Consider the following 26,156-nt stretch of genomic DNA (forward strand, 5'->3'; position numbering starts at 1 on the left):
AATCTTTTTTTGTAATCATAATCTAACATGATTGTATAATTAATTCTAAAAATCATTTCATATTTGATTATTAAATTCTACTATATCTTACAATCAAAATATTTTGATAAGAAGAAAAATAAAGATTTCATTTGAAAAATAATTAAAATTGAGAAAATTATACGTACACCCCTGTACTGTGTTTAATAGAAATCAACCCAAGGTTTCAAAAAGTGAACGAGTGCACACCCTGTAGTTTCAAAACCCTGCTAAACTAATTGACCATTAGCCATCCAACGTTAAGTGATAACGTGGCATTGAGGGTGGATGTGAAATGTCTCTTTTACCTTTTCATAACAAGGAGTGGGTGAAGAGATTCCCTCTTCATCCATCTTCACCCACTCCTTGTTATGAAAGGGTAAAAGGGACATTTCAAATCCACCTTCAATGTCATGTCATCACGTAACGATGGATAACTAACGGTCAGTTAGTTTAGCAGGGTTTTGAAACTACAGGAGGTGCATTCTTTCACTTTTTAAAACCTTGGGCCGATTTCTATGAAACCCATAGTATAGCGGGTGTACGCGTAATTTTCCCATTAAAATTTAATATAATTAATAGAATCATGAATGCAAAAAAAAAAAAATCCATTCTTTTTAAATTGATTTCATTTCCCTTTCCTTCCCTCTCATTGCAACCAAGCATATGGTTACATCTGATTGTAAGAATAATTGGAAAACAATGTTTTCATTGGGATGAATCGTCCGAGTCAAGTCAAAATTTTGGAAAACCGAATAAAGAGTCGCGTAGACTAGGTCAAGGAAAAAAATGATAAGACTGGATCATAAATCGTCCGAATCAAATAAGACTCAGTATTGTACCCGATTCATGACAAACTCGACGAGTTTAATCGTTTTTAAAAAAATCATAAATCCAATTCACTTAGAAATGAAGTTGAGTAAAATAGTAACTCCATATTCTAAAATAATAAAAAAATCTTAACTCCTCTCTTCTCTTGTTCAATAGTATAAATTCAAACTCAAATTGCATTGATAAACGATTTCCTTTTTTTTCTGGTTTTCTCATTTTTTTTTTATTTTTTTATTTTTTACTAATTTATGTATATTTATTACATTAAAAAAATAAATAAAAAAGATATGACTTGCTTTGCCCAGATTTAACAAGACCAAGTCACCAGATTTTTCTTAAAGACAAATAGAATCAAAAAACCTGATTTTCCAACTATGGTAAAAAGAAAAAAAGGAAAAGAAGTGGATTAAATTAATAATAAAATATTAATTAAAAAACAACATTGAAATGGAAACTTTATACTCATTACGTAACACAATTCTAAAACTTTTTTTTTTTTTTTTATAAGAACAAAAAAAAAAACAAAAAATATTGCCTTGTTGCGTGTCCCTGGACGCATACACAGAAGTGCATGAAATTATTTCACCTTCACCTATGAAATCAAATATCACTCCCATTTTGATGCCACTGCCGCACACTTTCTTTGGGAGGGAACACTCCCCCAAAATATACATTTTAAATAGGTCACATGATCGATCCATCGTGGACCCTGTTGAGAGCTCCTTTTTTGTTACACAAACCATAACTTGCAGCACTGTCAGTTCAAAACAACCATCGTCCGTCTGTTTAAACTCCATTCCAAGATCCCTACCAGATTCTATTCACATGAACCCACCAGTTTGCAATGGTAATAGAAAATGATATCAAATCAGAAGCGTCTGTGTTGTATCATGATGGAGTAATTGTCTGTACAGCCCTGCACATCATTTTTGTTCCACCAAAATGTCATCCATGGTTTTAATGGTGTAGATTTTTTTCTACGCTACTCATCAGATAAAGGAGTACATATCCTTACTTCACTGCAATCAAGAAAAGAGAACACAAAACAAATACGTATAATTCCATGAATCAGTTCAAGTAACCAGCTTACTTTCTATATTAAAATTTTAAAACTATGGTAGTCTAAAAGAAGGAAGAGAAACGAAAATAACAATTCCCAGAAACAAGAATTCTCAAGTGCAAACAAGTACCCTACATAGATACAAGCATCTAAAACAGCTTAAAGAAACAACTGCAAAACCACCTTAGTAGCGCTCATAGGAAGATGGCCGCCCTCCCCTGCCTGGGCGGTCATATGGACCTGACCTTTCCCGGTACCCTCCTCCCCCATACCTAGTTGGGCCACCGCTCCCATACCTGTCACTGCCTCTTGGGCCACCAGTTCTGTCTTTTCCATACGTATTCTGTGGGATTCGGTCAGAACCCCCATACCGATCACCAGCAAAGCGATCCCCACCAGAAGGATACCCGTCACTAGCATAGCGGTCACGGCCCCCATTTCTGTCTCTGCTGTCAAAGCGGTCTCTATCTCCAGAGCGTCCACCATCATAACGATCATCAATGTTGCGATCATAACGGTCCCCAAAGCGATCCCCACGACCACCACCACCAAACCTAGAACGGGAAGAGAATCGGCCACCACCTCCAGCTGTACACTCTCGTGCCCAATGCCCTGGGCGTCCACACTTGAAGCAGTCAGATCGTCCTCCAGCCCTATCTCCACCACCATAGCTGTCTCTGCCACCAGATGAGTAGCCTCCACCATAGCCATGCCCAGTATCATCACTTCCCATCTTGGGCTCAGCCTTGTTCACCGAAATGACCCGACCACCAAGCTCCCTTCCATGCATATCTCTGATAGCATCTTCCATTGCCCGGTGATCTGCAAAGGTTACAAATCCAAACCCACGAGGACGCCCTGTATCTCTATCCAACATGATCTACAAAATACAATGCAAGAGACAAAAAGAAAGCAACAGTACTAAGGCAACAGTGAAAGCATTTAACCAAAGCAGAAATTACAATAACAGTCCAAGAGTTGCTTGTTCTTTTCCCATATTTCCAGGATAAAATTTATGTAAGATTTTATGGTTGTGCTAATGCATTTGGTACGTAAATGGACTTGGCCAATACTGGATGACGCTTACCTGGAGTCATCTGGGTGAGGGAAATCATAGCCAAAGTCAACTCAGATGAGTCTGGTCCAGGTAATTTACAGACCACATAAATATAGGCTGATGCGTAAATCCATATGCATAAAGCCATAAAGTATACATTATGTTCCACCCGGAACCAAGAGCAATACCATAAAGAATACCTTTGAAAGTGAAGAATGACCATATTTTTCCTTCCCCTATCTCTCTCATAAAAAATTAATGTCTACAATATTTCTACATTACCATCAACCCAAGTTTTGACAACCTCATCAAAGTCGATTCAACCTAAAAATATTCAGGGTTTGCCCAGAGGGAAGGTGGCTTCGATCATTTTTTATAAAATGCTATGGGATGAAAAAAACACAAATCATTAATAGAGGAGAAAACTGTTTTGAAATCACAATCACAACTCACAAGAATTTTTTTTTTAAAAAGGGTGTACCAAGTGCACGATGCTCCCGCCACTGCAGGGTCTGGGGTGGGCCATAATGCACACAGCCTTGTATCCTAGTCATTCAATGCATGGATGATGGAACAGTTCAATAGACTTGGTATATCAGAACCCCAAAGAAACTTTATTGAATCACTTTCCCAAACCAAGAAAGCACTATCCACCTAAAACCACAGTCTCAAATTGAATTTAGGAGATTTGAATTCTACTTAGGGGTTAGAGGCAGTTCCATAATTATGGGCACAAATAGAACAGTATGGGAATATTACTCAATAATAATACGTCCATAAAAGAAGGGATATGGATGGAGTTATGTTAAAACCAAGAAATATAATGTTTTTTTCACAAAAAAAAAAATTAGGTAATCTGGACTTTAACCAAACAGGGAAAAACAAGTGTAGTTAAGAGTAAATGATTGCAAATTTCAGAAATATAGAAGAATTGGCCAGTGAACGAGGACTGGAAAAAATAGCTCTAACCTTCTAAAATTAAACAGATTGCCTGGGCCTAGCGTGTTGATTAAGTCGGACAAGAGAGAAGTATTAATGGATTTGAAGGTGCAATTGAGACTGATTGCAGAATATTAGAAAAAAGAGCAGGGTTATCAGATCTGATACTATAGGCAATATAATCCTAAACTAATAACAGAATTTAAAGGGAATGTTCAACGCTGACAAGGACTAGCAATGAAATTTCAGAACAAAAGGTAGAGAGATGAGAAAAATTGATAGGACAAAATAAACCTCAGAAAGCCAGCAGCAGAGAAGAAAGACTAAAGAAAAAGAAAAAGCATAGAACAACTGACCTGGAGAAAAAGTCTATTAAATCAGAGAAGAAATTGTCACAAACAACAACGGTTCAGTAGCTAAAAGCCATCATAAATCAAAACTTCAACAATTCCAACAACATGAAATTAATTTGGATGGATAAATACTGTAATACTCAAAATGTAAAACCCAAATCTAATAACTCTTGAAACAAGTACTAAACTAACACCGACTAAAAGACTCGACTCCTGACAGTATCAACACAAGGAAATACCCCAAGCAACAGCTAATGACTCCAATTAACAAACCCTTATTTTAATACCTAAAATTATGATAATACCCCACCGAAACATAAATTAGACAAGAATTGACCGAGACTAAACCGTTGCTCTTTATTAGGCATTTAGGCCCAAGACATGGCCCACCAGACCTGTATTTTGTACCAAAACGCTTGGGCTTAGGCTGTCATAGTTTGCCTCTCTTATCAAGCCCTGCATCAAAGCAATTGTACAGTATAACATAATTAACATTGCAAGTATGCAAACACTATGAACAGTGATCTCACAGACAGAGATCCCTGAGATGGAAAACTGAACTTAAATTGAATCCAACCAACGGATAAGTCTGAAATTTGGATCAGACCTTAACCTCAGTGGTTTGTATCAAAGCCATAAGGTTTCACAACAATCCAAAGGCTGCTTTAAAAGTAATTTTGAAAATCCCAATTCTGAAGTAGAGAAAACTGGGAAAAAAGAGAAACTTTGGTAACTCAAAAACCAGCATACAGAAGGACCATGAACAATGGTCGAGTACTGTTCGTGGGCAGTACTTTGATTCCCAAAGTTTCAGGGAAAAACAGATCTAGAGTTTGGATTTTATGGACCAAACAATATAAGCTGAAAACTAACTAAAAAACAGGGTATCCGCTGGTTGTTTAAGTCAGTCAATAAAGAAGGAATTAATAGCAAGGGTCAAAACCACTATTAGAAGAAAGATCACAGACTAAGACCCAACCAAAATCAGACTTCAAATCAAATCTGAGAAATAGCAATTGATTGATGGTAGTAGCTCTACCTGCAAATCGCAAAACAGGGCATAAAGATAAGTATTTAGAAGTCAGGTTTCCCACCCTCGATCAGAACAGAATCCCTCTGTCTGAATTGGTTCCTCACCACTGATTCTCTCAGTTATGTAGCCAGAGCAAACATTCTTCTTCATTAATCAAAACATAAATGGCTTCAAGCCTTGCTACTAGGAAAAGTGAAAGCAAACCCCTACTATGAACAGGAGTACTAAAATGCTGTTACAACTTTGCTGAAATAAAAGCCACTGATAACTAACTATTCCTACTTGGACTAGGAATGAAAATAAGCTACTACTAAGTCTAATCCCGTATGCCTACATTATACCCACATTTTAGGACCATTAAAGTGGCTCAACACAAAGAAAACACATGGAATCAAAGGTCCAATGCATACATAACCCAAACCAAGGCTTACTATCCACTAAAATAAGCCCTTTAGGTGTTATCTGCATCACATAGTGAAACAACAAAATAATGTCATATTTCCAGATATAAGTCAGAAAAAGCTAACAAGAACCTTAGTACCTTACAACACACACAAACTTACAATGGATCCTCAGCCAAGTTCCTCCAAGCCAATACACACACTAAGAGAACCATATCATCAATCAAAACTACCACACCCATGCCAATGGTGGGCATCAATGTGTATCTGGAAATACCAGCCATCAGAAAGGAAACTCGAGAACACCAAAAATGCAAACAGAAAAGGACAGGTTTCAGATAGAATCAGTTGTTTTTATCTTCAAGAAACAAGAATATCTACTTGCTAGGAGAACAAAAGAGCTAAAAAAGTAGAAAGAACAGTAAGTTCGCAATAAGTTCATAATTATTAACATCAGCTGAAAAAGGGAAGGTACGGTAAATAAAAATCCGCCCATTCTCATTCTACAAATGAACAGAAAATTAAAAACCAACCAAAAATTGCGCAACATATTTGCTACAAATAATTGAAGGAATGCCTATTAAGGTTAACTTGGAAAAAAAAACAAAAATGCATTGGAACTTGTTTGATATTTGGCAAAAGTTCTTACTCTAGATAGCAGGATCTGCACAGCTGAACATGTCTGTCATATGACATTATACATGAAACTGTGATCTCAACTCTCCAGTGAATTAATGTCCATGAACTATAATAAAACAGACGTCTGGACAGCACCAACACACTAATGTATCGCATCTCTCTAACATAATTTCAAATAGCAGCTTAATCTGACAGACACAAAAAATTGTACTACTTCCTCAATGTGATTATGTTGCAATCTTTTCATCTTGCACTACAGCAATGCAGCAAGACATGGAAAGCTGTTTCCACAAAATCCAATTTTTCCATGCTCCATGATCAGATGGACTAGATGATGCAACTTTCAAGAATTCGACAATTTTTCCATGCTCCAAATATTCAGCACCTTTCAAATAGCATGTCTCTATTGAAGTAACAGAACATCTTTCAAACATATGCACCATCTTCCAAACTTAGTGGAGCCAGGACACTGCTATCCCTGTTCTCATCCCTTTCAAACGGCAGCCCTACTTAATGGTATCATCTTAAACAGCCGAACCTCCTCTTCTCTCAGATTGATTCATAAAGCCTATCAGTCAAACTCTCCCATCTGATGACAACAATCAACAAATGCTAGGAACAAAACTCAGGTTCACAACTGAAATTGTTCTATCAGCATATCACCAAATAGCACGACATTGAATGAGATATTCTCCATCAGCAATCTGTAAGGATACTTGTAAAAGTAATGTGGAATCACCATAGTACAGTTTATTGCTTATTAGAAGAAGCCGAACTGATACAATTGTAACCATTCTATTTCTTGCAGCAATTACCAATCGTTCCCCACCACATTCAGAGGAAACATTGAGCATTATTAGCCTCAAGAGTTCCAGCAACAACCTACAGAAGTGCAAACTAGAACAAAGCATGTAACAAACCAGATTGCTTGCATGGAGACAGAAAAGCAGGAACTGTAGCTCTTGCCACAAAGAAGCCGCCAATTGAAGAAAGAAATTGCAGAAAATATATGGTTGCCATCAACAAGCATAAAAAACAGTCACTGCCTCGAACACACTTGTATCCTTTTATATCCAGTATCTGAACTTCCCAATAACTTTGGGTGGACAGCCAACAGAAGACATTTCTTACACAAAACAAACCAGAAAAAAAAATCAAAAGGACACTTTTCAGGTAAGCATACGTAACAGGTTTTTCAGGCATCAGGAATTGGGCATATGAATTGCTCTGCAGTTTGACGGAAATGGCTACTGGATGAAATCAAAATGTCATATAAAGTACAATTCTTCGAGGAGACTCCATAAATGGTGGGACATCACATGCAATTTTGAAGCACTAAAAAGAGCCCTTGAACTCTGGAAATGGATCACCATACAAACAATGTCTAAGGAATGACATCTAGCTGCAGATCTTGTTCATCTCAACATATGCAACCATCTCATCGCTGTGTTTCAGTGGAATGTATAAGCTAACATATGACTGGCCTTCAACTTCAAACATGAAGGACTTTCTAACGGACTGAAACAAAAATAAATAAAAAATAAAAACTAGATGATATTACCACAATGAATATTTATCAAATAGTTTCTGCAATCAATGCTCTTTAATTCTTTCACTGTTGGGTCCAGAGGGCCTATCTGTGTGTTAAGAAAGTGACTCACAACAACAAAAAAAACTTCTCAATGTTTGCTACATCATTATGTCAAGCCGATCCAACTCTTGTCTGAAAGCACTGAATCAGAATTCAAAGCCATATGATTGGGTTCCCTTATGCACCAACCAAAGCTCAAAGCTCATTTCATGAATAATTCTTCCAACAGACTTCAACCTTATCAGATAACAAGCATCTAACCATTGCTGCGTCCAGAAAACACAATGCTAAACATATCTAGATATCATCCGTTGACGCTGATACTTCCAACCTTTGTGAATCTCAAAAAAGAAACATCTACATAAATTGCATCACACAAATGATCAAGCTTCTCAACTCGATGCCATCCAACTAACCAAATATCTCTCACACAACCCATCTAAGGCATCTCAAGAGATCATAACCAGAATCCCACAAAGAGAAACAAAAACAAGAAGGGTAATTAATATAATGAATGTTGAAAAAGGGGAAAAAGTAAACAATCACAAACATCAAGATAAACCTATAACAAATTACACATTTAAAACTATAAGTCACATGAAGTAAACCAATTTATACACACACACACACACACACACATATATATATATATATATGATAATTGAAAATATATTTGTGAGATTATTTCTGTGATCATGTGCATTTCCATATTTCAGTTGGATTGCTTTTGGGGCCGATAGCTTTCCAGACACGAGACTTTTGCAGACTTCTAAAATAGTGAAATGAAGTAGCATGGTATTGAGAAGAATGACAATTCTTTTTCCCATATCATTATTTTTAATTTACTTCAAATAAAAACTTTTATTTTTCTAAAAAAAAAAAATCTGACTTTTAATTATATGTTAACAGTACAAAAAATGAGGGATTGTGAATTGTAAACCTCAAACCTCTTATTATGTTATCCTAAGACCTCACTTTAGTCTTTAAACCTTGATCTTCTCACCATTAGTAAGAGAAATCCCCTCCCCAAAAGAAAAAAGTATATCAAGGAACAAGGAGCTTTACCAAATAATTTTCCATCTAACATCAAATAGTTCGAGTCGAGAAACAGCCTCTCCGCGAAGTGGGGGTAAGGCTGCATACATTATGACCCTCCCCAGACCCCCCCAGTGGCGGGAGCCTCGTGCACCATGTACACCCAATTTTTACCAAATGGTGATGCAGTTGCAAGACTGGATTGATGCAGATCGATCAGATCTGATGCAAATTGATCAATGGATGTACAGGTGATGGGCTCACTTATGGATTGGAGGTAGGAGATGCTATCTGAAGGATAGATTTTTTATTTAATCTGATGTCAAATCTAACGGTAATATTTCAAAAGATTTACCACCAGATATCAAGGAATATTTCCAAAAATAAAATAGAATTAAAGCAGCCCAAGTAATGGAGATGGATGTGGTTCAGTTGAGAGGAAAGAGAAGAGGGGGTTAATGGGTGTTATGGAAGAGGTAAAATAGGAAAGCATTCTAAGATTTAGGAAATTGATGGGAGGAAGAGACGTAACTACGTGAGAGAGGAATAATAGGAAGCATTGATAAGAAGTGGAAAGGAAATAACCAAATTGTGAGAGGGAAGAGAGAATCTTTCTAAAATAATAGGATTTGAATTAACCAAACCAATGGACAAGAGGAAAGAAGAGAAGGGAGAAAGTCGATGGGATGGAGGGAGAAGAAAAGCGAAGAGAGATGAATAACCGTGGTGGAGAAGAGGGGAGAAAAGAAAAAAGGCGAGAGAGAAAATCTCTTAACAAGCCAAGGGGCGAAAGAAAAAAGGAGGGAGATAATTAACTAGCATGGGGAGGAGAGAAAGCTTCAGCCATCAATGGCAGCAACCAACTCAATTCATTCCATTAATTCCATAATCATAGAGGGGATTGATTACATTACTTATTTATAGAATAGAAATAAAATCCCCTAGATTGCCTCAACTACTAAGACTTTCCTAACTATGCAACTAAGGACTCTAAATTTCCCAAACTAACTCAAAAGACTAACTTAAGATAAGATAAACCCCTATCCAACTACCACCAACATGGGCCCCACTATAAAATAATAACTTCCATGCACCCCTTTAAAGTCCCCACTCTTGGGCTTTATATTTCAGCCCATTACTATAATAAAACCCAAATACTGGGACCCAACACAAACTAATACCAAAACCTGGTCCAAATTTAAACAGGGCCTGCATTAGACCTCAATATCGATATTTAGAGAAATTTTCTTTTTTTATTCGGGGTATTTTTTGCCACTTGTTTACCCAACGATAGGAGTTGTAGGAGATAGAGTTTGCGTTTAATTCAGTTTCAGTTTCAGGATACAATTAGGATTGTTTCAGTCTTTAGATTTGAATAGTAAAAAAGTTATACTCAAATGTGGCTGTATTCTTCTCCTATTCTCTGTTCAAGTTCTTGCGCTGTTGTGCTCTGAGGTTACGTGCATGGCTGTTTTCTTCTCCTATTCTCTGTTAGACACAGATTCTCAGGTCTGATATCTTTATTTTTCCGAATTACTCCTTGCATTTCCTCTTTTATTTCTGCCCTCAATTTCTGTTACTGTTCCCCTATGTCCGTTAGGGGTTATTATTGGGACTGAGACAAAAGCTTGCAGACCCACCAAATAAAACCTGTTTGCCCTGATATTTAGGCAAAGTTTGTCATTCCTTGTCCGATTCAAGCCCTTGAACTTCATTCCCAAAAATCCCCTTCTATTGGGGTTCATTTACCTGCAACCAACAACTGTGTCTGAAACTACCGCCTGGTAGCACTTGCAGCAGTTCTATTTGATTTCCTGGCCTCTATTTTGAGTGCTAACTGTGTGTAAACAATAGGTCTTCAAGATTCCAACCTTCCCCTAAAGTTTAAGCTTAATCAGAATCCAAACAGGTGAGTTCTCTCGTCAGAAGTGGGAACTGGTTACTGCTAGTTGCATGCGTAACGTGAGGAAGATCTCTTCTTATTTGCTACTAAAAATAGATTTTATAGTAATTACCCAAAGCCCCTCCAGTTTTTACCCCCTTTACAATTCATCCCCAGATGCAGTTGCTCTAGCCTGGCTAGACAAACTTCACCACTTTGGAGGCCTCAACCAAGAACCGGTCTTAAACCAGTTTTCTGGTCCGGCAAGGGTTGGCAGATTACATAGGAAATTTATTTCCATTTAATAAATTCTCTTTGTTTTAGAAGGTTCGGTAGTTTCTTTGTTTTGAGTCATTGCTTACTTTGGTTAGTTTCCTCTTTTAGTTGGTTTCCATTTTTGCTAGGTTTCTATTTTGGTGTAATGGAGTTCTTTATATTCATGTAATACGTAGTGTGAACTCAGATTTGAAGATTAGAAAGAATGAATTGAGTATTTTGGTTTGAGAAGCCTGTGTGGCTGTGCGCGTGCGATTCTTTCCTCCCCTCTTTCTTAGGTGATCTCTTCTCTCCCCCTGCTACTCCGATTCTTCCGAGTTCCTCCTCTTCTGCCCTAACCAGCCCTCCACCATCCCCACTTCTAAGACAAAGTCCATATTGGTCTTGTTTCTTAAATTTATTTATGATTTGGTCCTAAGTTCTGTTTGCCTTACCCAAGAAGTCCCAAAAAGTCCTGAATACTAACAGAACCGCCGCAACTCATTCAATTTGAGTTAATTGTCACTTGTAGGCTCATAGCGATCCCAATTTAAGGACTTCAAAACCCGGGATCGCATTACTTGGTATCAAAGCCGAATGTAATCATGACAGGATCCTCTCACATTACTAATCATGAGCTTCACAAGATGTACAAGGAATTCAAAGAAAACCAACAGAGGAATGCAGCTAAACTTGATAAATTCATAGAAGACACAAGTTCATGGCAAAGACATTGGCTGAGCGGGAACAAACTCACAAGACTTTCACCGAGATTCTTGCCTCTGTGAGGAGATTTGATAGGCAAGATGATGCAGGGCTATCTACACCAATTCCCAGTTTTGTACCTTACAGATTATGGATACATCCTCGAGACAATAAACCAAGCCAGTTCCTCCCCAGGATGTCACATGATAGTTCTCAAACAGGAAGAGATAACAACCCCAGCCAGTTCTTCCCTAGGATGTCACATGATAGTTCTCAAACAGGAATTACAGCATCAAGGTCTAGGTTACAAAGTTCGACGGCAAGAAGAGATCCAAAATTTTTCTTGATTGGTTGACTAAAGCCAATAGGATTTTCGCCTCCAAGTCTTTTTCAAATGACAAGAAGTGCAAGTTTATCCTCATCAAATTCACTGGGTATGCATGATTATGTTAAGATGATGACTTGCTAGTAATTGGGAGTTTAGGATAAAATTGTTCCTCCTAATTTTCAAAAGGTCCTCTTCTACAAGATCGTCAACTTCCATCAAGGCAATAAGATGTGGATACCCACACCACGGAATTCCACAAATTATCCTCCAGGTGCAAATCCATGAGACAGATCAGCAAGGGTATTGAAGTACATCAATGGGCTGAATATAGAGATACGGCAAGAGCTTGCTAACAGGGATTTTAGATCAATCGATGTGGCAGCAAAATATGCCAAAACACCCAAAGAAAAGTATAATCAAATTGAAAGAATAGTCAAGACTTCTTCAACCTACAGCTACACCCAAGACCAAAGAAAAGAAGATTGAGGCTTGCAAGGTTGAAGAAACGAAGCCAAAGGTCCCCAAGAGTAACGAGTAGCTGAAAAACATTGTGTCATAATTATGGTGAGAAAGATCACTTTGACATCAAGTGTCCCAACAAGACCCATTCTCTGACTATGGTTGAGAAGTTGTTGGCAAATGTGGACAGTAAGGATGATGTGGCACATTACGAGCCTTATTCCCCTAATCCAGTTGATATCGATTATGATCTTGATGATGAGGTCAACACTAACTTAGTTTTATTCCATTCTCCAACGGACTCGTAAAGAAGACTTCTCTTCCGATAGAAAAAAAAAAAGAAAGGGAGTAGTGCACAAGGCTCCTGTCACTACGAGGTTTGGGGAGGGACATAATGTAGTCCTAGATAGGTAGGAGACCTACTAGGAGCCAGACAACCATGACCTGTAGAACTGTTGGTTTGATGGGGGCAGAATTGAGGTTTTAGGTCAAATTTAGGTTTAGGGTGAGGGTAATGGGGATGAGTCTTATATGATAAAGCTAGGCAGGTTTAGGGGAGTCTAATGAACTAGGTTTTATTGGTTTTGGAGTAGTAGAAGTAGTTTAGATGTAATTGGGCAGCAACTAGGGTTAGGGTTTTGGGAAATAGGAAAGTGATGGAATCTAGGGTTTAGAGGTGGAGTTAGGGCAAGGGCTTTAGGCCGAGTGTGGGTAGGGTGGAGGGCAATATACGCTGAAAGTTACAGCTACATCAGATGGTTAAATCTGGAGGTATGGAGGTTTCCTAATAGAAGTAGGAGAGGGGTAAAACTGCAATTTCAAACAATGGGTTGGGTTTATGGTGCCGAAATTTGAATCGAGTCTCTCTTAGGGTTTGAGGAAGATTCGATCAAATTTTTAGCATGTTCTAACGATTAAATTTGGCTGGGCAGAATTCTCGCAAAAATCACCTTGCATGTGACCTCCTAGAAGGGGAGAAGAATTATAGCAGGTTTGGGTTTTAATGGTGTATAGCAAGGGGAATCAATGGGGATAGATAGGGCTTAGGTTGGAAGATGAGAAGAAGAAGGTTGAATGTTGTAACAGTAAACCTACTTACTTGAAAACTGATTTTCAATGGCAGCAGCAGCTTTGAAGATCGATAAGAGAGCCTCCCGATCATAACAGATGCGAGGGGTCGATTGGAGATCCATCAATCCCTTATAACAGATCCTCCCGGTACTACCAAACGCAAGGAGTCAACAGGAGATCCACCAGTCCCTTCACCTTGATATGAGTCACAAGGCAACTCTCAATAGAGCAGAGCAAAAGCTATGGCAACAAGCAAAAGCTTTTTCATTAATCAAATTCGTGTTCAATGTTTGCCCTCCTTACAACCTTATATAAAAGACTCAAAATTAGACTCATACACTAAAACAAAAGGCCTAACCCAGTCCTTAACCTATTACCTAATTTAAACTGACTAGGAAACTGAATTAGACTCAAAATAGAGTCCTAATCCAACCCAACTAAACAACTAAAAAAAACACTAATAAAATCACTTACATTAAATTGAACCACTAGTTCAAACCAACTTTGGACCGGTTCAATTTAAAACATTAAAAACATGAAAATAAACTAAGTATAGGACTAATCCCATATGCAACTCATGTACCCCAACTTTAGGCCCATAAAAGTGGCCTATTACATAAAAAAAACCCTTGGGATCCAAGGCCCAACATACATATATACCAACCCTAGACTTATTTCTAAAGAAAGAAGCCCATTTCGATGATGAATCTACATCAACTCTCCCCAGCTTGAAAAAATTCGTCCTCGAATTTTGCAGTGACGAGGGAGAAACAACATATAAGTAGCAGCTTTAACCATTCCCAAACAAAATTCTGATGATGCAGGAACATTAGGGATACAGTCTTTAAGGCGCGGAGCTTTCTCTTCAAAGAACCATGGTAGCATAACAATTCTATGTGTTCGACCTCTAAATCAACCATGAATGCTCTATCCATAGAGTCTTCAGTGTTAGTAACCTTCTTAGACACAAGTTCCACCTCTTCAAGGACAGCATCTTGAAGGTCATTGTTCTCCTGCGAAATCACCTCTTCATTTCATGTTGTATCAGCACAAGGACTTGAGCTCTCTTGAATGAAACCTTTTTAGAGCAACTCTCCAACTTGCTTCTTGAGCTCATCATGCTCTATAGGACTCATTCTGTAGGCTAGCAGATTTAGTAAAATAGAACCAGGCACCAAATCAATTACATGTTGAATATCCCTCAGTGGGAGTGACTCGTTTGGTAGCTCCTCTGGCACTACATCAGAAAAATCGTGCAATAACTACTTGATGGGCTTTGATACCACTTAATGTAGTCCTAGATAGGTAGGAGACCTACTAGGGGCCAGACAACCAGGACCTGTAGAACTGCTGGTTCAATGGGGGCAGAATTGAGGTTTTAAGTCAAATTTAGGGTTAGTATGAGGGTAAGGGGGATGAGTCTTATATGATAAAGCTAGGCAGGTTTAGGGGAGTCTAATGAACTAGGTTTTATTGGTTTTGGAGGAGTAGAAGTAGTTTAGATGTAATTGGGCAGCAACTAAAGTTAGGGTTTTAGCAAATAGGGAAGTTATGTAATCTAGGGTTTAGAGGTGGAGTTAGGGCAAGGGCTTTACGTTGAGTGTGGATAGGGTGGAGGGGAATTTATGCTGAAAGTTACAGCTAAATCAGATGGTTAAATCTGGAGTTATGGAGGTCTCCTAGTAGAAGTAGGAGAGGGGTAAAACTATACTTTCACACAATCTGCTAGGTGGATGTTGCTGAAATCTGAATCGAGTCTCTCTTAGGGTTTGAGTAAGATTCGATCAAATTTTTTAGCAAGTTCTACGGTTAGATTTGGCTAGGCAGAATTCTCACGAAAATCACCTTGCATGTGACCTTCCAGAAGGGGAGGAAAATAATTGCAGGTTTTAGGTTTTAATGGTGGATAACAAGGGGAATTAATGGGGATAGATAGGGCTTATGTTGGAGGATGAGAAGAAGAAGGTTGAATGCTATAATAGTAACCTACTTACTTGAAAACTGATCTTCAATGGCAGCAACAGCTTTGAAGATGGATACGAGAGGTCCCGATCTTAACAGATGCAAGGAGTCGATTGGAGATCCTCCAATCCCTTATAACAGATCCTCTCGGTACTACCAAACGCAAGGAGTCAACTGGAGATCCACCAGTCCCTTCACCTTGATATGACTCACAAGGCAACACTCATTAGAGCAGAGCAGCAGCTATGACATCAAGTAAAAGCTTTTTCATTAATCAAATTCGTGTTCAATGTTTGCCCCCTTACAACCTTATATAAAAGACTCAAAATTAGACTCATACACTAAAAAGAAAGGCCTAACCCAATCCTTAACCTATTAACTAACTTAAACTGACTAGGAAACTGAATTAGACTCAAAATAGAGTCCTAATCCAGCCCAACTAAACAACTAAAAGAAAAACTAACAAAATCACTTACATTAAATTGAACCACTGGTTCAAACCAACTTTGGACCGGTTCAATTTAAAACATTACAAACATGAAAATAAACTAAGTATAGGGTTGATCCCGTATGCAACTCATGTACCCCAACTTTAGGCCCATAAAAGTGGCCTATTACATAAAAAAACCATTGGGATCAAAGGCCCAACATATATATATATCCCAACCCTAGACTTATTTCTAAAGAAATTAGCCCATTTTGATGATGAATCTGTATCAAGGGTACTGACTGCATGATGAAATTCTGTAACATGACTGTCTTCCTCGAGATATGTGCCACCTTAACATCAAGTTCACTATAAGGGCATCTTGGCCTAGCCGGCTAACTCAACAAAGTTGCGTTATTTTAAAAGCAGAAGAGTTGACGCAGTTGCAAGGCTGGACCATCCTCAATAGGGATATGTAGGATATTTTTTTTTCACAACATTAGGGTCATCCCCTCATTCTATGCTAACCGCGGCCTGGGCTGGCTTTTTGGGAAGCACATTCCTACCGTGCTCACGGCTCAGCTGGCCTGCCAAAGGTAGTGGGAATTCTCCAGTTCCGTGGTCAATGGCTTGGTTGGAGCTACTTCACATTTGGGGTTACTTTTGTCATTTATATTTTATTTCTGTTTACCCAAAGATAGGAGTCGGTTTTATTTTGAGGATACGATTAGAATTGTTTGAATCATTAGATTATGATGGATGCAAACAACAATAGATTTGAGTATATTGAAAACAGTTCGCCTTTGGGTTCTTACACTGGTGTTGCTCAGTTTACGTGGATGTATTCTTCTTCTCTTCTCTGTTCAACCTAGATTCCCAGGTCCAATATCTTCTATACTCTCTCCCTTTATTCTTCCTATTTATGCCTTGCTTTACCTCTTTATTTCTGCCCTCTATTTCTGTTACTGTTCCCCTCTCATTGTTAGGCGATATTCATGGTTCCGATAAGAAAGCTTGCAGACTGACCAAATCAAACCTGGTTGGCCTGAAATTTTAGGCAAAGCTTGCCTTTCCTTAGGCAATTCAAGCCCTTGAATTTCATTCCTGAAATACCCTTCTATTAGATGTTATTTACCTGCAACCAACATTGTCTATAACTACCGGCTGGTAGCACTTGCAGCACTTTTATTTAATTTCCTGGCCTCTATTTTGAGTGCTTATCATGTATAAACAATAGGTCTTCAAGATTCCGACCTTCCCCTAAAGTTTTCGCTTGATCGTAATCCAAAAGGTGAGTTCCCTCGCCGAAAGTGGGAACTCATTACTGCTGGTTATTTGCGTACCGTGAGGAAGATCTCTTCTTCTTAAATTTATTTAAAATTCAGTTCCAAGCTCTGTTTGCCTCTTACCAGAAGTGGTCTCAAAAAGTCCTGAATAATTACAAAACAGCAACTATTCATTCAATTTAAGTTATTTGTCACTTGTGGGCCCATGCAATCCAAATCATAATTGGCAAGGCGTCACCTAGGCATCAGCGTCCGGCACCTTGATCACCTTGTTGGTGTCACCTTGCGTCCAAGCCCCCTCCAACACCTTGGATCACCTATATGGCATGATAACTATGATCCAAATTTAAGGGTTTCCAAACCCAGGATTGCATTAAATGGCCTTTTAGACAATAAGGGATTATCTAAATACGTCCATCCAATTGACCGTTAAATACATCTCTTAAAATGTCATGCTGATTGAATCCTTTCCATTACGAGAAAATCTAACTTACACCAATGATGTAATTTAGGGCAGTATACTACAATGTCTTGCCAAGTAGACATGGGTCAGTCCTTGTGACAGAGGACATCACGCCCCCATCGAATTACAGCTTCAAGCAATAAAAGGAAGTAGCTACAAGGTGAATGTAAAGTTTCATAAATTACAAAAATGGTGTTTCATATGATGGCATATTCATAGTATTGTCACTTCAGACTCATTTTTTAGGCTCTTCCACTGCATTTTTATGGGGCTTGAATTTGATGAATGAGACAAGTAGAGTGTTGCCTATCAGAAGGACCCACCAATGTTTAAAACTTGGCATTTTGATATCAGCCTAAACAATTAAGACAAACCCTTCAATTATTAAGGAGTCATGATCAATTAGCAATTGTGAAATTGAAGGGTCTCAGACTGATTCATGGGGATCTTCTTCACCGGTATCTGCTGGGGAATCCGACTTCCATTATGTCTGGTGCACCCACCCGAAGGATCTTAAGTTCGATACAAAATCAAGACCCGGGATAGGAGGAGGGAGCAAATCACTGATTCATGCACCACCTTGAAAGTCCGCTCACATTCCACTCCTGATCCAGCTAGAGGGCACTACTAAAGATAGGAGGAATTCTCTGCTGCTCTAACTCTCCCGCGGACAAGAGATCAGATTCCCCTTCCAGAGGTATCAGTTACCAGTGACAGGAGCTATGAAGGCCTTCTAATCGGTGCTCGGATCGGAATCAGTTCAATCGAATCCCCTTGAATGACACCTATCAGATCTATTATCCCCCGTGGAATAAAAAACAGGAGAAAGAGGAAAGGAAAGGCGCCAGTAAGGCGATCTTGAAGACAAGTTGCAGAGTTTCCCTCATTTTCCAAAAATATTGATTCCTTTGCAAAATGAAATCAAAGATGCCCAAAGGAGTAACCAACATCTTCAAACTAAAAGGAAACTGAGGAAAAATGAAAAGACCTTGAATGGATCCTAATGGAGGTGAACTCTTAAATAATGAAACTAGAAGGCTCACACAAAACCAAGAGTGAAACGGGAAGTTCCTACTAATATAAGTTAGCCAAGAGGAAATTGACATGAAGCCCTAATCAACATCATCAAACATTTTAAACTCAGATTCTTTCCAGATGATAGGATTGCAGGTGAATGATATAATAGAAAAATATGCTTGAATCCAAAAACAGGCTACGGTAATGTTGCAGGGAAGGGGAAGGAGAGCTAGACCCCCAAAAAAAAAAAAAACTAACTAACAGAAATTAAGGTATCTTGCGGTAAGAACTCAGAAGCACGAGAAAAAATGATCTGAGGCCGATGGATGTGGATGTTTAGTAAATCTCTGCACATTGACCTAAAATACCCAATATCATTAAATTGGGGACATTAGCTCAACATTTAAACCTCTTTACCCCGTATTCGCATATATAAATTACGAATAGTTCTTCAATCATTCAAAGAGAAAAAAAGACAAGATACAAATAGGAGCAGCTCCGAACAATGTGATACCATAATGTCATAACGATTTGCAGACCATTAAATCGCAGTTACAGAGTGGATCAAAGACAAAAAGATGAAATCCGTACCTGAGTTTCAATAACTTTCCCACAGCGACTGAATGCATTTTCGAGCTGCCGTTCCGTCGTGTCCCACGACAAACCGCCGACAAAAATACGCATATCTTCCTTCCCAACCATCTTCGCAAACCCTAAGAGCCGAGCACGTAAGGTTCTGCTTAATCCGCCAAACGATAGAAACGAAGATTCTATAGCGGTAACCCTAAGGGCTAGGGGGAAGGGGTAAAAATATCTAAGGGCATCTCCTGTAATAATGCGTATCCAAGTAATGTATTGTCGTAAATATCCTTAGATGCTTCTTTCTCTCATGTGATACAATCAATCAAGTGTCCAAACTGGGTCCCTGTGGGTGACCTAATCTGCCAATTTCACTCGCCCTCCAACAACTTTGAATATCTTTTCCTCTATTCTTTCTTGGATCAACAATTAGGTATAGGGAAGTAGTTTTCTGGTTGGAACTGGAAGGGTGGTCTACGCTAGTACTCCCATGTCTTTATGTTTCTCCTCCTCAAAACAATGAGGCATATGTGTCTTTTCATATGGGAGGAGAGAGAGAGAGACTCATAGGAGTGCTATTGTAGGCCACTCATGGACAGAATTCTTTTTTCCTTAGGCATCTAACAAAGGAGGTAGAGACTCTCACGAGTTGGGATCAGCTACCCACATGGGGAGCAGTGGGGAGCAGATCCCAACCCTCCATGGGTTGTGGGACCCACACCCCATGGAGGATTCAGATCTATCCCTACCGTGCCCAAGTGGGACGCAGATCCGAACTCGTCTCTCACACCCACAATGAAGAGAGAATCCATTATCCATTGGTTATTTGTCTTGAGATGGGTATCAAGAACAATAGAAAATGGTATAATTGACTTTGTATAATAGGGATAGAGTAATAATGACCCTAGATGGATGTGTGAGTCTTACGCCGTGGGTGCAGGAAAACATTATCTTATATCAAAAATCATATTTACCATCTAAGTTCAAACTAGGATTCCATCTCAAACAATCATGTTCACAGTAGGGTTTCATCCATAAGACACAATGCTTTCATGATTTACAAATTTTATGTTTTGCGGTTTAAGTTTAATATGTTTGGTGAAAATATAAATTTTATATTTAACCCTCAAATCCGCCCCCCCTCCTCCCTCCTTGATGAAGTATGGGAATCAATCATATGACCTTCAAAGACCCCTTCTACATATTGGCAAGGGTACCACCAAATGTGTTGTAATTGTCTTTAGGTTCAAGGTTTAAGGTTTGATTTTCACAATCAACTCTCTCCACAATAGCCCACATGTCAAGCTAAGTATCTTTAGCCAACTACTATTACCATAAAGACTTGTTCAAAATTAAATTCTATTAGTTCTAATTTTTAGAAGGGAATAGGTTGTGTTGCCCTAAATCTCTAGGTGGTTTAGGTTTTAGAAGATGATTGACCATAATACGGCTCTTTTAATAAAGTTAACTTAGAGAATTTTAACTTAGCCTAATCAGCAGTGGGCCAGGATAATTAAGGGGAAATATTTCCCAAACCTCAAGCATATTTTGCTTTTCAAGTAGTGCAGCTAGGGGCTTGGTTGTATAGAAAGGGATTGTCAAGGTCTTACCATGTCTTAAATACCTAGCATGTATAAAGATTAGAAGAAGGGGACAATATATCTATTTGGTTTGACCCATGGATACCTACCCTTGCAGATTTAAAAGTCATACTAATCACTCAAACAAAGATAGTGAACTACCCACTTAGCAACATTGTGAGAAGGGAAACATTGAGCTCTTAATTGCATAACTAAAAGGTGCACGTACAATAATTTTTGGGTCGATCAAAAGCTGTGACCTGCCTCTCTAATTACAAAGAACTTGTCTTGAAAACATTAGCATGGTAATTGATGGATTGTGCATGGCAATGAGTGAGTATTCCATTCGAGGTCCTCTCAATAGATCCAACAATCAATCACAACCCCCCCTTTTAGTATAATTAAAGGGAAGGGGGGGGGGAGAGGGATCCGAATCTTGTCCTATTATTTGGGCGTTAAACTCCTCTCCAATCACCCATCCAAATACTAGGAAGACTTGGAAACGCATCCCAATACTTGCCAACACTCGGGGATGCATGTCCAAGGCCTCATTGTTATTGGATTGGTGGTTGGAAAGGAGTTGGAGTTGGAGTTGGAGTTCGAGAGGATCTATTCTCGAGGGAGGGAGGTCATCACATAGTGGGAGGAAAGAGATAGACACATGGGTCTAGGATCATAGGGTGCGCTCTGGACAGAGAACATTGTACCATAAAAATATATAAGAGAAATGTTTCTCCGAACAAAGAACATTGTACCATAAAAATATAAGAGAAATGTTTCTCACAACTCCAGAGTGGAAAGAGTACCAATGGAAGGGCACAATCGGTTTCATACATCATGGGAAAAAAATTCACAAAAAATATGATAAGCTTAGGGAATATCTTCAAAAATTTTAATTATCATATGTGAGAATATCTTCAAAAAGTTTAGACATTGTACCATAAAAATATAAGAGAAATGTTTCTCACAACTCCAAAGTGGGAAGAGTACCAATGGAATGGCACAATCGGTTTCATACATCGTGGGGAAAAAATTCACAAAAAATTATGATAAGCTTAGAGAATATCTTCAAAAAATTTAATTATCATACGTGGGAATATCTTCAAAAAGTTTAATTATCATATGGGGAAGATAAGGCTGCCCGATTGTTTGTAGGAAGGGTGACATGAGCCTCCACGTGTGCTTTCATTAACCCCATGCCAATGCAAAGGCCACACAACTATCTGACTTATACCATTTATGGAAGCGAGAGTATGGCCTACTTCCATGTGCCTATCTCTCTCCTCTTCAAAACAAAGAGATAGATTTTTCTCCCTAACATTTAATAGGTTAAGATTGTAGGACCCGACCACATATGGGAAGGCCCTCCAAAAATAGGCGTATGCCACTGAGTGCGGCGAACACACGGTATTCTTTAGTAAAAGGCGAAAGAATAGTTCGCTCTGTGCTCACCGCGTGGCTGCGTGATTTAATACAATGATTTGAGAGGTCTTATATCCTTCCTGGTTGCGTTCTTATTTCTCTTCTAACCGATGTGGGATTATCCAATTCTCGATGCCATTCTCCCCCTCCTTGTTATTTAATCATACACCAATACAAGTTGTTGGGAACGCGGGCCATTATAGAAGAAACGGTCTGGACTTTGAACCATACCATTGACTTGCTCAAGTTAAAAGGTCCAATGGTTTCTTGGCCCCATTTCAACCTATATATATGGGCCGAGGGCTTTAAAGGACCAGCCCAGGGTACCTTAGCCATGGCCTAAGTCCGGTCTGGCCCGATGTTAGAATGAGATGGCCTTACTCCAAACCCAGCCCACTGGGCTTAAGGCCAGGTTGGGTCAAGATCGATCTTTGAGTGAGGGTTCAATTGTCCACCCCTTCAATTTCAATGGAAATCCACACCCCTTATTAGTGCAGGTATTATCTTAGATATGTTAAATTAATGATTATTCTATCGGAGATATGCTAAACATATGTACTTAAGGTCGGGTTAGGCTAGATCGGGCTTAGCCCAGGTCTTAACCCAAAACCCGCACCGGCCTGACCTCGGGTTGGGATTCCTGTGCCCACCGCAACTGGCCCAAGAATCATAACCCAAACCCAAGCCCAAGCCCAAGCCCAAGCCCAGAAATTTATGTGCGCCGTACACTAGTGAAAGCATAATGGTCCAGTCTAGATTAAGAATAGGAGGTGGGTGAAATATGCACTTAATTGGGTTCTGTAGATAGCCCAGTATCCCTAGAGTCTAGGCCCATCATCATCAGGTGGGCCTCGTTTACAATGGGATAATATTACGTAACCTGATTTGGTATAATTTATGTTTCAATTTCAGGAGTGATTTCTATTTCAGAAGTTGTTTGATTTGACTTCTACATCTTATTTCAATGAAATATAAATCAAGTGAAATAGAAATTTTGAAATAGCAGAGGAGGTGTTTCAGAATTTTTATTTTATTTGATTTCACTCTTACAATCTTACTCTCTGTTGAGCACATGGGCAATTGATGGGCGAAGTAGTAACTTCATGTTAAAAAAAAAATGTCACCCTTCTTCTCCTCCTAATGCTACCATGCCACCTCCATCACCCCACCGAAACCATTGCCACCGCTACCACCACCATCGCGGCATCGCTGCCACCACCACCACCACTGCCACTGTTATCACCACCACCACCGCCGCTGCCACAAGCTTTCGCCATTACTACCACCTCTACACCGCCACTGCCGCCACCACTAACACCGCCATTGCCACCAGCTCCTGTCACTACCACCACCCTTCCCAAAGAAGTATAGAGAATCTATTTTCAAAAATTGAATTACTAAATGGATTTTTTTATTCTTAAAATATTTCAAATTGATACAACCAAAACAATCTCAAATGTTTGATAAAAAAATTATTTGTTGACTATTTCATGAAATCAATCCAAAATTGAAATAGATATCATACCAAATCTGGTCTAATAGTTCCATTAGAAAATTCCATCTATGAAATAGTTCGTTCATATGCCCCATTCTTTCTACGGTATCTAATTACACCTTAAAATAATACTTTTAGGTGTTCCCCCAAATGTTCCCAAACAGAGCCTTAGCGTTTTAAGTGTTAGGTCACCTACACACAACAAGTTGTTTGGGCTCCCAAGCAACTTGGCCCAGTGGGCCAGGGAGCGTCAAACAAGGAGTTTTGTATTTTTTTCTATTTGCTTCCCGTGAGGCCTAGTTGTGGAAAATGGGTTCCTCCAATAATTGACAAAACAAGTTCTCTCCTCAGACTCCTCTGACCTCTTCCCCTATTATTCTTTTGGGAGAAAGAATGCTAACCGGTGTTGTGCCTCAAGTGTGTACCTGTGCCCAGATACAGCCCAACGTAAAAAGACTGATGCACCCCTAATCGTTTCTTCTTTTCAGGGGTGTGCCGGTCTTTATGCACTAGGCTGTCTCGAAGTAGATCAGGGGTGTCAATTTTGGACCGGAACCAGAACTGATCCACCCAATAGCTTAATGGTCCGGATCTGGTCTTAGTGATAGGTTATTGGTCCGGATCTTCTAATCCTAGTAACCGTTAGAACCGGAAGAAATGACTAGGACTGGATTATTATCTAATAAAATCCTTGTTTGGATTGCATGGCTTGGATTTTTGTGGATTTATTAATGAAATTAAAGTGGCAAGCCTGAGTTACTCTTGGGTCATCTTAGTTCCATATTTTCACAAATCAAACTCGATAAAAATTGTACAAGAATGTTTGGTAGCAACACACAAATCAAACTGTCGCATAGTGAATATATGCCCGTATTTTTTCTCCTGGATTTTTACAGAGCAACCGTATTAAATACATACCGTATCATTGTCGTACCATTGTATTGCGCCAGATTTTTTGAAAAGTATTATTGTCATACAGTCCATTTGATCGTCGTACGTATCCGTCCCCGTATTATTGTTTTTCCCGAACTTACTAACTATACTCATACCTAGCAATTGCAATGTATTGATTATTATTTCAATAAAAATCTTTATTCACAAACCACCAAATTGGTGATGACAGATGGCGAAGTATTATAATAAATTTCAAAACTCTCTCTCTCTTTCTCTGCATAAACAAAGTCTAAATATGAGGAATTAGTTCAAGTCTAACATATATGTTTGCATGAGATGATAATATATACATTGACACATTGGAACGTCAACCGTTTTTCTAGAGCAACTCCTATTGTCCTTGTTTTGGGCTCTACATTATAATAATGTTTGGACCCGCTTAGGAACCGGAACCGGACCACCCATTACTTAATGGTCCTGGATCTCAGATTTAAAACCGATGAGCTTATTGGTCCGGATTTGGTCTTGACATCTTAGAATCGAAACCGCTAGAGAACCGGACCGATAGCCCAGAACCGGACCAATTGACACTCCTAACGCAGATACACGCCATGCTCAGTGACCTATCAGCATTCTTTTTTCTCTTTTTTTATTTAATTTATTAAAAGCAGGTGATTGGGTTCATTACTATTTGTAACCTTCTCTCACAGTCTCACTGCTTGGTCCCCGTGACGAGCTTTACGTCATTGTCCTTTGTTAAGGACCTTTTATTGCCCCTACCTGCCTTGAGTATATTTTTAACTCGTACCCATTTTAAGATTTAGATGTTGGACTTGTTTTATATCATGCTTTGTCTCCTCTTTGAACTACCAACTTCCAATGAATTATCTCCCAATATGTGTGATTGTGAGTGTGTGTTTTAATGAATTTCGATGTCAAGTCAGTTCCATTGGACTCCCTATGATTAAAATCCTCTGCAGTACCGACGGGGTGTCGGGGCATATTTGGCGGCATAGTAGAGGCCATGTGTGCCATGTGTGCCACCTAGCCTCTACTGTGCCGTCAGATGTGTACCGCCACCCCTCCGGTACTGCAGAGGGTCCTGGTCTGATTTTGGCATCCAAAACCCCCAAATTCTAAACAAATTCCGTAGGCCAATATGGGTCCTCAAAACAGAATATTTTTCTTTGGGAGTCCCATCGATGCCCAATCAGTTGCTTTGGACTCAGTTTGCCAAGACTAGTTATTCAAAGATCATAAATCACCAATCCTGAACTATGTTCGATCTAATCCCTAGTAAAATTACGTAGGCAACTATATATATATATGCTCATGTTTGGTTCCCCTATCTCCTTTTATTTCCCCCCTTTATAT

General features: G+C 39.0%; 1 protein-coding gene and 1 non-coding gene across 3 annotated transcripts; both read right to left on the bottom strand.

Annotated features, from left to right (window-relative positions):
- Window positions 1-2,023: 2,023 nt before the first annotated feature.
- LOC122651831 (glycine-rich RNA-binding protein RZ1C) lies at window positions 2,024-19,559 on the bottom strand. Of its 2 annotated transcripts, none has more exons than XM_043845380.1 (2): window positions 19,404-19,559; window positions 2,024-2,789 (listed from the first exon to the last, which is right to left on the bottom strand). In XM_043845380.1, the coding sequence occupies exons 1-2, from the start codon at window positions 19,512-19,514 to the stop codon at window positions 2,094-2,096; spliced, it is 807 nt and encodes a 268-aa protein (XP_043701315.1). In that variant the 5' UTR covers window positions 19,515-19,559; the 3' UTR covers window positions 2,024-2,093. The 2 variants fall into 2 exon arrangements, with proteins under 2 accessions (XP_043701315.1, XP_043701316.1); XM_043845381.1 differs by lacking the exon at window positions 19,404-19,559 and adding an exon at window positions 6,342-6,675.
- A 2,757-nt stretch (window positions 19,560-22,316) lies between these two features.
- Window positions 22,317-22,432, bottom strand: LOC122653297. Its single transcript, XR_006331734.1, has one exon. It is a non-coding gene; the product is annotated as a U5 spliceosomal RNA (small nuclear RNA).
- Between the last annotated feature and the right edge of the window lie 3,724 nt (window positions 22,433-26,156).

This window comes from Telopea speciosissima, chromosome 2 (genome assembly GCF_018873765.1).
Source record: "Telopea speciosissima isolate NSW1024214 ecotype Mountain lineage chromosome 2, Tspe_v1, whole genome shotgun sequence".
Classification (NCBI taxonomy): domain Eukaryota; kingdom Viridiplantae; phylum Streptophyta; class Magnoliopsida; order Proteales; family Proteaceae; genus Telopea; species Telopea speciosissima.